Below are 12,811 nucleotides of genomic sequence, written 5' to 3' on the forward strand. Positions count from 1 at the left end.
ACAGAAAGCGCCCCTCCGGAGTTAGGAGGCGGTGGGATTTCAGTGAGTATGCAAAGTGCTCAGAAGAGTGGCCAGCACACTCAGTGTTGGCTGTCACGGCCACTATTGTTTATCTGCCCGCCTCCCTCAGGGGCCTCTGTCCCCTGACGGGGCTGAGGGCCCTGTGAGCTGCCTGTCCGACACGGAAGCAGCTCAGGATGTTTGGTGGCTGCAGGAACCTCCACTGACTGGGCTCCAGATCACTCTCCACTGACAGAAACTTCGGGGTATCTGAAGGCAGGGGGGTGAGGGGGCGGGGGGCATCAAGCCCAATCTGATGTCAGCCTGCTAATAACCTTTGTCCAAAACCATGTAAGGCCAAGTAGAGTGGATGTGTCCATTCCAATCTGGGTCCAGCCGTATTGTGGTTGATGGTATTTTCCAAAGGCAGCCACATCCCATGACAATGACACTCCTCTCAGAAGATGGGGTCTTCTTCCCTCTTTTTGCATCTGGGTGAACTGGGGTGACCACAGCGGAAGCGAAGCGTGGTGACATCTGATGCTGGGGTTAGAAAAGGCCTCTTTCTTCTGGCTCACCCTCTCTTGAGATGCTTGCCCTTGGACCCAGCCACCGTGCGGTGAGGAAGCCCATGCCGGCCCACGTGGAGAGTCCACATGGAGAGGCTCGTGTGGGGGAGGAACTGAGGCCCGCAGCTGACATCAGCATCAACTGCCAGACACGTAAGTAAACCAGACATCAGATGGTCCCTCCCCTGCCTTCAGGTCTCCAGCTGAGGCCCAGGTATCATGGAGCAGGACCAAACTGTCCCCAAGATGCCCTGTCCAAATTCCTGACGTGCGGTATCCATGAACACAATAAATGGCTGTTTTACACTCGTCTGTTTTGGGGTAGTTATGTACACAGCTACAGTAAGTGGAATGTACACAAAACCACTTCCGGAGTTCCCAGGACACGCCGTGATCTCTCACGCCTCCCCTTGGTGGCACAGCCCGATCTCTCTGCTAAATCCCAGAGGCAGCCCCAGCTCAGATGCCACCTCGTCCTTGGCGGCCTCCCCTGTCCTGTCGCCATGCTCACATCACACCCCACAATCTCTCTGCTGATCTGTCTGACCCTTCCAGGACAAGAGGCAGCATAAAGCAGCCAGAAAGCCATGGATCCTGGAGCCAGACTGCCTGGGTGCGAATCATGGCTCCACTACTTAGGAGCTGTGTGGTCTCAGGCAAGTTTCTTAAGTGCTCTGTGCCTCGGTTTCCTCATCTCTAAGCCGGGGATAACAGCTTCTTCCTGGTGAGGCTGCTGTGAGGACGGGCCTCAGGGGTGGGAGTGTGATGCCTTATCTATAAGGCTGTGCTCACAATGAACAGCCCATAGTGTTACCCACTGTCTTCTGTAAACACTGTAAACACCTTGCAGGCAGGAACCGAGGCCCACCCACAACAACTACCAAAGGGCTTGACACTTCCATCCTCAATCAACACGGAAGGAATGAACGGATGGACACAGGCCACAGCTCCAGGTGAGGCTCAGAGAGGCGGGGCAGGCGGGTATGGCCAACACTCAGTCTTGCGCTCAGGAGCTCACCCTGCCACACAGCCTGGGAAGCTGCACCTTCCCCAAGTCCCCAAAGACAAAACCCTCAGGCGAGGCCACAGGGGCCCAAGGTTCATCAGCCCCTCTGTCCAGAACCACCAAGCTAGGCTGTCCTGCAATCCACTCCTGGGAAGAGCTTGGTGCCTGAGCTCACATCCTTTCCTGTGTCACAACACACGCGGCATGCTCCTGATTACGTGGTCCACTGTCTGTCCATGTGCAGCTCTGCATTCAACTGGGCAGATCATCAAATTTCATCCATCTCTCTCAGTTCAGGACTTTTGACCTTTTCACAGTGCTATGGGGCCAGACAGTCTGGCCAAATACCAGTTTGCTGACGGTGTCTGTTAAAGAGTCGTTAGTGAGTCAATAATGCATCTCGGAGAAGGGAGACAAGACAGAATCTCCTCGAGATGACGCAACCAGCTCACACCAAGACCACTGACCATCTGGACAAATCAATGCCCTTCCGAGGAAATGATGGAGCCGTGCAAAATACCACCCCCCCCCACCCCAGCAGGCGTGTTTAAACTGGACAACTCAACACACACCCCAGGAACAAACACAGAGATATGCTGGCTCTGGACATCAGAAGAGCAAAAAAGATTATGAGTGGGGTTCTCAACCAGCAGCACTGTCGCCTGACCACGCTTCTGACCACAGCTCCAGTTCTGGTCCCCTGGAGAGGCCCCAGACACACAAGTGACCAAGGGGCCCACAGGGAGCATCCAGCTTGAGGAAAGGGATGGGTTCCCACCCACCCCACCCCCCCGGCCTCTCTCTCTCTCGCCCTGGAAAATCAGGTACCTGGAACTTTCAGCTCCATTCTAGATACCAAATCTTAAAGGAACTAGAGACAAATGCACACAATCAGGGGCAAAGGACCAGAATGAAGATGAAAGGAGGATGGTGCTGGAGACTTGAGGCCTGGAGAAAAGATATTAGGGATCATTCTCTTCATGTAAGTGATGACCACCTTCGTCCAGAGGGTCAGACAGGACCCACTCATCCCAGGGGCAGATCCTAGGACTTCAGCTTAGTATAAGAAACAATTTCTGGCAGGTAGTCTTCAGAGATGAAAGGTAGTGAGCTCCCTGCCAGTGGAAGCATGCAGGCTAGGCAGCCTCTGAGATGAGAGATTAAGGGGGTTCCAAGCAGCTAGGATTTTACGGGTCCCTTCCAACCCTGAGAGGCAAGGCTTTCTTTCCTCACTGGCAACTTCTCCCACCAAGAGCTGCCCGGACAGGAAACTGCAGACCAAGAGATTACTCTCCACTCAGCCTCCCATCCAGCGTCCCCCGTGGCCTGACAACTGCAGCCACACAACCCTGAGGGGCCCGAGGGGCTTCAAGAGAGGACCCGCTAAGAAGCATATTCAGACTGTCCCTGCCAGCTGCAGGGGACTGTCCTCATGAGTCCCCCACTGCAAGTGACACTGGCTACAGGTCACTGACTATCCCAAGTTCACCTCCTCCACACACCCGCAGCACCTAAAGCCGGCCGCAGGGCCTAGCCCTCTTCGCTGCACAGAAATACTTTGGTTATTTGGAAAGATATATTTCAGAGTAACTTGTGGATGAGCCCGGAAAACTTAATTTTGACCACTTTGGACAGAAATCTCCTCTGCTCAGTAAATAGGGGCACCCAAACATTCTTTCCCGCTTTTTCTGTGACTGGTGATCACCACTGACAACAACGGATGCGACGTGCTACAGCCAGGTGGGCGGGGTCCTCCCTAAGCACCTGTCCCCAGACTCTGAGCTGCTCCGATGGCACTTTGCTCTTCCTCTCTCACAGCTTTTCTGTCCTTTGCTGTTCCTGCTCATTGATGCTTCTTGCCACCCGAAACACTGATTCTGGTCCCTCTTTCTATTGGTTTCTTCCAGATGTCTGCCTTTATTCTGATTGGTTGAGCTCTTCTGATTCCTGGCTCTCTCAGAGCCATGGCCAGCAAGGGCCACTACCAGCCCGTGAGTCCTCCTGGCAGCACACTGGCCTCTGGGTCTTTTGTGGTCCTCAGCTGTATTCATCCAGGCTGTATGCTCCCTAGCTGGGAAGACGTTTTACTTGGGCCAGATTCCAGGAAGCTAAGTTTGTCCTAAATCTGAAACTGGGACAGATTTCAGAAAATGAAACATCATTCTTTGCTTCTTTCATGCAAGTAAAATCTCTTCCCTTAACAAGAGTTCACACTTTTGCAGGGGAGAAACTTGTCCTGTATTCCTTCACCAAGCCTGGCACAGAGCAATTCCTGGGCCTCAGAGACCCAGGGCTGAGTCCAGCCTCTGGCAATTACTCTCTGGGTAACTTGGGCAAATTTCTTAGCCTACGTGAATTTTTTTTTCACATTTGTAAAACGGGGATGATAATATATACCTCACCAGGTAACTGAGAGGTGAGAATGAGCTAACAGTAATGAAAAATACATGGTAAACTGTGAAGTGCCACACGAACATTATTAAAAAAAAACAGTGCCGCACGAAACACCTGTGGAGGGCGTCTCCCTCGTCTGAGCTCTGGCCACCCACATGTGTCTGCCCACAGAGCTCCCCAGGCTGTCTCAGAGTCATCTTTAGGGGCTACCTCTCACCCCGACCACAATCAAACACTAAATGTAGGTAAGGGGGTTGGATTCTACCCCTCCACCACCTGCCTGCCCCCTACACCCTGGTGGCACATCCTTAGGCTCTGTGAATTCCGGCCCTTACCAGGTAGTAGATGCAGAGCAGGGGCACCGTGGACAAGCATTCACTTCTCCCTGGAAAATGGAAACACTACCTCCAAATTCGCAGGGTTTACCTCCACTCTCCCCTGAAATGCCCCTGAAGTGAGAACGAATGGGGGGAAAGGTACAAACCTTCAAAGACAAGGACATGGCACCAGAGGCAGCAAACAAGGGATGTCGACCAAAGCTCTGGAAGATGCGGCATGGTCACTAACCCCAGGGACAGGGGGGAGCCAGTGAGAACCCCAGGAACCCGAAGACGGCGCACCATGCAGCTCTGATGGCTGTGGGTAGGGGTGCAAACGGGAACACTGGCCTACAAGTCTCCACGTGGAGCTCTTGGCTTTTTACTTTCAAGACAGGTTGTGATGGTTCTGTCCTCACAGAACTTGGCCCAGCTGAGGACAGCAATGCGAAGACTTGCGGAAAATATAGAGAGGAAGTCTAAATACCAAGGGGAGATGTCCAAGGCCTTTCCCTGGCTGCACCCATAGCTCAGCCCCTCAGCTCCTTCCTCCCAGGCAGGAGATGAGAACATTATTCTCTGGGGAAACAGGTCCAGAATCAAAGCCTTCATTTGGTGTCTGCCCCACCACCACATGAAAATGGAAGAGGAAACGCCCCGTGTCCTATCACCCAACTGGGAGGAGGCCCAGCAGTTTTAAGTCCCATTCTTAAATATAAAAAACAGCCAAGGACATGAGACATTGGAGGAAAGCTTCTTATCCAAAGGTCAAAGAGCAAAGCAAACAAACAGATGGAAGGAACTCAGGAGACAGAGATAATGCAGGGAACAGAAGAAAACTGTAATTAGCATCCCCAGAGAAAGAAAAACCAATACCAAGAACAAGGCTAGGAAAAAGAGAGCAGGGACGAGCTCCTGACATTTTACAACATGATAAAGGAAATAAAACCTCAACGGAGGGACTTCCCTGGTGGCGCAGTGGTTAAGAATCCGCCTGCCAATGCAGAAGACATGGGTTCGATCCCTGGTCTGGGAAGACCCCACATGCCGTGGAGCAACTAAGCCCGTGCACCACAACTACTGAGCCTGCACTCTAGAGCCCACGAGCCACAACTACCAAGCCCGTGTGCCACAACTACTGAAGCCCGTGCACCTAGAACCCGTGCTCCGCAACAAGAGAAGCCACCGCAATGAGAAGCCTGCGCACCGCAATGAAGAGTAGCCCCCTGCTCGCCACAACTAGAGAAAGCCTGCGCGGAGCAACGAAGACCCAATGCAGCCAAAAAAAAAAGAGAGAGAGAGAGAGAAAAACTTCAACAGAAAAGCTCAAAGGTAAAGATTAAAAAACAAAACAAAAAACAAACAAAGAAAAAAAAACACCTCCTGAAAAGCAGAACAAAAAAGAGATGGAAAATCCCAGGAAATTGTAAAGGAAATTTGAGGCTCAATCCAGAAGTGCAACATTCTACTTAACAGGAATTCCAGAAAGGGATAATAAAGTGGAGGGGAAGAAATTATCAGAAAAACATTCAGGAAAATTTCCCAGAACCATAGGACAGGAGTTGTTTCCACACTGAACTGAAAGGGCCCATCAGGTGCCCGGCACAATGAACATCCCACCTCTTGTGAGGTTTCAGAACAATGGGGATAAAGGCAAGATCCTAAAAGCCAGGGGGAAAAAAAAAAAAAAAAAAGGTCACATACAATCATTAAGGATCAGAATCCAGCAGACTTTCCAAAAACAACACTGGAAACTAAGAGAATGTGAAAAACATGCCTTCAAAATTCAGAGGGAAAATGATTTCCAATTTAGAATCATATTTCCACTGAATACCAATCGAATAAACAATATAATAACGATATTTGCAGATAATTTTCAGATTTCAAAAAACAAAACTCCCATGCAACTTTTTTTCTCAGGAAGCTCCTAGAAGATGTGCACGAACTAAAAAGAGAGCAAACGTCAAAAGTGGAAAAGATGGCATCCAGGGGCCAGGTGATTCAGGACAGGAGAGGCGACAGGATTCCCGGAATGACGGTGAAGGAAAGACCCAGGACAACAGTTGAGCAGTAAGAGGCCTCAAGGGCAACCAGTCCAGATGGGAGCAAGAAGGGCAGGGCCCCAGGAGGATCACCACCCGGAAACCCTAGAGCTAGGAGATGAGCTGATGTGTCTGGCGTCACTGACAGGAGGGCTTCTTTTTTCACTCGACTGAAGCATTTGCAGAATAAAGTAATGATAGAGACACAGAAAACAGAGCAAACCAAAAAGCAAGACAAGTAGTAACCAGAGGAAAAATGAAGTCCAACAAGGAAATGTCGTCTTGGGACACTGTCAGGCTCAGCTCTGAACAACATTTACAGACATGAAATGATGTACACGCTGAACACAGACTAAGAAGGAAAGAAAACGTGTGTGTGTGTGTGTGTGTGTGTGTGTGTGTAGTTGGAGGTAACATACCTAAATCAAGACCTTCCACAGCAGGAAGTCACTATGTAACACTACATAAAATTGAAAAATCAAGAAACAACAGTATAAGCATATTTTTAGGTTATTCTAGAAAGAGAAACCAGTTTAAAGAGTTTAAAGTAGGATGACTTTGGGAGTGAGGAGGAGTTGGGGCAGTTCTGTGTTTCAAACATGTGTATGTATTACCTTAATAAAAGTAAAACTTTAGTTGTTTTAATTTTGTTAAAAAGAAAAGCAAATGTCTCTGTGATGCCCGGCAGAGAGTCTGGCTCTGACCTGGCCTGCGGGACGGGCTGGCTCCGCCTGAAGTAAGAGGCCTCCAGCCCAGTCGATTCCTATCCCACCCGGGTGTTGGGACACTGAGGAGGAAGGGTGGGAGGAGGAATGAACGGGGAGGGGGGGTTCTTTTTGAATTGTAAGGGACACACCCCATCACCAACTCTACAGGGGAAGCTCTTGCTAGCAGCTGCTGGCACCTGCAGATAAGACCACAAAGGGGGAGGGTCCGAGACAGAGCAGAGGTGCACGAACTGGCCAGGCCAGGGCCAAGCCCACTGACTCAGACATTGCAAGCTGGTGAACTCGGGGGCAGCCTGAACTTCACAGCAGCTGCTGTGCTGTTTGTAAACTCCCTCGGAGAGGCCAAGCAGATAATAGCGTTGCTAGGAGATGTGCTTCGCAGGGCAGCAGGCTTCCCGTGAGGACCCTTACGTGGCTGGGAGGAAAGTTGGGACAGGCAGGGCCTGAACAAAAGGGCTTCTGGGGTGGGGGGAGTTACCAACCATCTGCTGCTGTCTCTGCGGCCTGGAGTGAGGATGGTGCGGAGGCCCCGGCGGTGCCCCCCCTTCTGCCACGCGCCCCAGACTTCAGGGCCCAGGAGAGAAAGGAGCCTATACTTGCCCCCCATCACATAGGAGACACCCCCCACCTCCGCCCCCAGCAGGAATCAGCTTTTTGCTTCTGAAGAAACCAGTCGGCATTGGCTGCTCCTGGGCACCGTGCAAGGCTGGCAGCTGAACGGAAAAGGGTTCTCAGCCCCACCTTCCCCATCCCCAGCCTTTACAGCTCCCCAGGTGCCCAAAGGTCTCCCTGGGGACTCCACTGCTTCCAGGAACACCAGGCGCTAGAGCCCCAGTTATGCCCTGAGCAGGTCCCCGCCTGGCCGCAGTGTTCTCACCTGACAGAGCCGGGCCAGCCTGGGGATTCAATGAGGCCCCATGTGGGCGAACGCAAGGCATGCAGCAGGTGTTCAATAAAGTCCCTTATTCATTCGAAAAATACAGAAGGAGTGAGCACCCATCATGTGCCTGGCTCTGTCGCACAGGCTCTCCACCCTTTCCTGCTCTCATGGAGCTGACAGTCCACGAGGGAGACGGAGCAAACCAGGCTCGCAGGCTGTCTGAGCTTCACTGCAAACCGCGGTGAGGCCGAGAGGACTCGGACGGGGGCTGGAAGCGGGAGCGACGGGGAAGGCCTTTCTGAGGAGATGCTGGAGTCAAGATGAAGGAGGAGGAGGAGCTCTGCAACCACTGGGGAAACTGATGTGCCTGGGTGGGCGGGAAAAGGGGTCAATGTGACCGCAGGGGCTGGTGGGGCGCAGTCTGTGCCTGTTAGGTGCCTGCTGTCCCTCGCCAAGTCCAAAGGCATTTCCTGTGCTCTGCGAGTCCTCAGGGATGCACAGGTTCAAAGCGGGACAAGAAGAGAGACTCTAGCTTCTTTGGGGATGAGCATGCTGCACCCCAATATCCACTGAGCCCAGGGCCGGGGCAAAGCTCTCTGGGGTCTGGGAAGCAAATAACCAGTCGTGGTCAGAGCTGCCGGGCCTCGGCATAAGGAATACCAGGTCCGGTCACTCTACCCGAAACCAGCAGTGCAGGTACGGGGAGGATCAGGAAAACGCAGGACCGTGAGAGGAGGGTGGGCATCAGAGCAGGGATCTTGAATTCAGGGCCCTCCTTCCCATCCCTGCTGGCCTGTTTGGGTACAGGCCAAAGCATCGCTGGCCTGTGACCTGTCTTGGGGACTCTGGCCACCCCCTCCTTCACCCACCCACCACCTGGAGATTTTCTAAACTGCAGTTTCCAATCACATCATATTTTTGTGTATCACCAGTAAAAAAGAAAATCTAAGTTTCCCTCTATGTCCCACAAGGCTTTGTATGTCCCCGTCCCTGCTCCCAGGGCAATGCCCTCCAGCTGCTGGCCTCTCCTCTGCACAGCTCCCAGGACCTCCCAGCCCAGCACGCTGGGGCTCCCCTCTGCCCAGAATGAATGCTCATCCACGGTACGACATGGCAGACGCTGACTCATTCTCTAAGACACTGCCCCCTGCCCACCCCAGGCCAGGGCCACTGGAGAAAGCATCCCTGTCTCCTTGTGCTGACAGTTTAGGTGGCACAGACGCCCGGAGAACAGGCGGGTTGAGGGCGGGCTTGCCCAGGGCCCAGCACAGGGCCTGGCCAGTGCTTGCAACTCGGTATAGGAGCGGGTGATGCTTTCACACCACACATGAGAACTGCCCCCTGAAAGGCAGCGAGTCACCTGTCCCAGGAGCACGGGCTCCTCCTGGGACAAAGCCCTCACAATTAAGACACGCGGGGAGGGAGGTCCAGTCCTGCTGCCACCTTACCACAGACCCCTGGATAAGCCCCTTACCCGTCTGTACCTGGGGTTTCTACCTACAAACGGACCACTTATTTGCTGCCCACCCCCCCATCAGAGATGCCGGCACTGAGAAATGAGACACAGGTGGAGGGTCCCTGCTCCCAGGTATCTGTGGAGGTGTTTGGGGGCCACATCGCAAAGCGCCTCAGCAGGTGAGACTCTGGCTACATGTGCGCTGGTACCTGGATGGAAACCGTGAAGGGGGTCAAGAAGTGACGGCTGGCCCCTCAGGGAGGAAGCTGGGAGGAGGGGCTTCTGGCTCCTAGACAAGGTGGGTGCACAGCCCCCGGCCCAGCTCTGCACCCCCCTCCCCTGGCCCTCCCGGTGCCGCTCGCGCTGTCCTCACCCTCGTAGCAGTCGCGCACGGTGCCGAAGTACACGTAGTACTGGTCGTTGGTGAAGAAGAGGAGGCTGAGCCAGGAGTCGAAGGCGTAGATGGGCACGATGAAGAGGATGCGGACGATGTAGCGCTGCTCGTTGGGGCAGCTATAGCAGCGCAGGTGCATGTAGATCTGGGGGCAGAGGGGCCGGGTCAGTCAGAGCCCACGGCCCGCCTTGGCCCGTCTGCTCCACAGAAGGAGGAGACCAGCCCGTGTCTAGCTCTGTCCTCACTAGCGCCGGGACCAAGTTACTCAACCCTGAGCCTTGGCGTCCTCCTCTGTAAAGTGTGATGACACACAACTTCCGTCATGAGGCTGTGGAAGCATCCAACCACAGGGTGCGTGAAGCTCGCAGGCTGCACGCGGTGGCGCCGGGGACACCTCACAGACACTGGCCACGAGGCCACGCCCAAGACTGTGCAAATCAGCCAGGGATGTGGCGGCATCCACAGCTGTGACAAGCTCCCTGGGGACCCGTGTGCACGGCCAGGTTTGGGAACTGGGTGCCTGGTGCAGAGGAGGCTATTAACATGCGTGTGCGTGTCCCTCCGCCGCCTGGACTTTCTAAACACCTGGCCCCTGGGGCATGGAGCTAAAACACAGGCGTCCAGGTGATCGCCCACCCCACCCCGTCCCTTAACTAACTTATGGTGTAGAGGACGGGAGGGACGGGACCCTCACTTTCACAGAAGGTGGGAGCACTTCCTGGCTGAATGGCTGCAGTGATGGCCTGTCTCACTTTCCCATCTGTTGAACAGGTGCAGTGCTGCCTGCCTTGCTGGGAAGTTGGGAGAATGCAATGCGGTTTTTAGAAAGCAGGAGAAAAAATAAAAGCTGCATACAAATGCCAAGAACTGCTCTAACCACGCTGCACAGTCCCAGCAGCCAGAGTCTCTCGTCTCCGCTCCCATGACTTCATGCTTGGCCCAGCCGAGCCCTGGGCTTGGGAGGAAGAGAACAAAGTATTCCCCATCTGCTGTGAGCCAACCGCCTTGGAAGCAGTCGAGTTCTAGAAGGGACGGGGAACACAGGGACCCGAACAGGCTCAGCCTCCCCTCTTCGCTTGGCAACCTTCAAACCTTCTTCCTGGGGCAGCCAAGGCACGTCCCGGCCCATGGCAGCCTCCCCAGGGACAGCGAGCACAGGGGGACGGGAGACTTGACTTCTATCCCAGCTCCGCCACCAACTTGTACGTGACTAGGCTAGTTCCCCGCCCTCCTCCCTCTCTGGGTCTCAATTTTCTCATCTGCAAAGGGGTCACTGCCATCCTGTTCTCCTGTACAGTTCCCAGGCTACCCTACAGTTTAGGCTAGACACATGACCAGTTCTGGCCCATGGAAGTGGGCCATTTCTGGTTGAGAAGGTTAAACACCCAGAGTGCTTTCTGCACACGCCCCTCCCCACAGCTGTCAGATGGATGATGTCTTAAAAGCTGCAAGATGCTGGAGCCACGGAACGGAACCTGACTTGCACTGGGCTGAGTGAGCAAGAACCTGACTCCCCCGGGTGAAGCCCCTGAGATTTCGCGCTTATTTTTTACTGCAGTGTAGCCTGGCCTGGCCTAACTAATACTCTGTTGGACAACAAACCTTTCAGGACCTCCCTAGAGGGCTGGGGCTCACTGGCTCAGGGGCTCCTGCCCGGCCTGGGTACCTGGTGGCAGGTGATGAGCAGGGCCGTCCAAACGAAGAAGCCAGAGATGGCCTGAGCTGCGGTTGTCATCAGGAACACGGGCTGCTCCATGGCCGTGGGGCTGCCTTCGGGCATCACGGAGACACTGGGCGAGGCTGCTGCTGTTGTGGGCGACGCTGGATCTGGGGCCAGTGCGGCCCCCCTCACAGTCATGGTGCCCGGCAGCAGGGGGCTTCCTGAGAGAAACCCTCGGGGTAAGCGATGAGCTGGCCTAGAGAGAGGGAACCGCAACGTTAGCCTCCTTCCAGCGTCAGTGGTGGTGTTGGAAAGAACCTTCCAGGTCTCTACTTCCACCTTCAAAATGTGACCAGACCCTGACCACGTCTCACTCCAGCCCCCAGCATGTCTCCCCTGGATTAATGGAACAGGCTCCTGACCAATCTCTCTGCTTCTGCCCTTGCCCACACCATCCCCACACGGCAGCCGTGTGAACCTTCTAAGATGTTAGCCAGATTGGGTCCCTCCTCTGCTCAAAACCCTCCAACAGCTCCCATCTCCGTCGGAGTATAAGCTGCTGTCCTTACAGAGCACGTGGGCCCTCCATGCTCTCTGATCTCACCACAATTCCCATCTCGATCCTTCCCTCCAGCCACACTGGCCTCCTGCTGTTTCTTGGACACGCCAAGCCTGCTCCTGCCACAGGGCCTTTGCACTGGCTGTCTCTGCCCAGCCACACAACTCGCTCCCGCACTTCCTTTAGGCCTCTGCCCTGACCACCTGCTCAAATGTGGCAAGCCCTCCCTCACTCCAGGCGCTCCTGACCACTTTGCTTTGCTTGATGTCTCTCCAGAGCACTCATTACCATCCGACTCCATCTGACAAACTGTACATTACTCACGTGTTCATTAACTGCCTCCTGCACCAGACACAAGCTCCCTGAGGGCAGGGGCCCCGTTCTGCTCACGACTGGATCTCTGGCACTTGGAACAGTGTGGGCACACAGCAGGTGTTCAGTAATTACCTGCTGGCTCCACCCATCTTTACACCTCCAGGTCTAGCAAGATCACTTTAGCACTGAGGCATCCCCTCTACGGGTATGTGTCTTTTCTTTGCCATTTCTCCCCAGTTTCCCTAATGGCTAACATCCATTCCTCACCATCCAGCTGTGCCGTTCTGGAGACTTTGCGGCCCTTCGCCACCAACAAACTGCTCACCTTTTAATTTAGCTCATGTATCACTCTTCCTAAAAGCCTGTCCTGTTCACTTTCCCCAGCCAGGTACTTCCATGCATTTCACCCGCCTCTGTTGTTCTACATAACACGCAGTTCTGTCATTTGCTCGCGTTTATCCTCCTAAGACTGCCTACTCTTTGAGGTAAGA

The 12,811-nt window shown here is 54.0% G+C and overlaps 1 protein-coding gene across 6 annotated transcripts in view; it reads right to left on the minus strand.

Annotated features, from left to right (window-relative positions):
* TMEM184B (transmembrane protein 184B) overlaps nt 1-12,811 on the minus strand; it is a 49,009-nt gene that overhangs the window by 12,509 nt on the left and 23,689 nt on the right. For all 6 annotated transcript variants that reach the window (XM_036865739.1, XM_036865737.1, XM_036865738.1 and 3 more), the window contains 2 exons: nt 11,453-11,702; nt 9,766-9,931 (listed from right to left, as the gene is read on the minus strand). In XM_036865739.1, coding sequence (XP_036721634.1) covers nt 9,766-9,931; nt 11,453-11,644 — 358 coding nt within the window. In that variant the 5' untranslated portion in view covers nt 11,645-11,702. The remainder of the gene's footprint in view (nt 1-9,765; nt 9,932-11,452; nt 11,703-12,811) is intronic.

This window comes from Balaenoptera musculus, chromosome 10 (genome assembly GCF_009873245.2).
Source record: "Balaenoptera musculus isolate JJ_BM4_2016_0621 chromosome 10, mBalMus1.pri.v3, whole genome shotgun sequence".
Classification (NCBI taxonomy): Eukaryota; Metazoa; Chordata; class Mammalia; order Artiodactyla; family Balaenopteridae; genus Balaenoptera; species Balaenoptera musculus.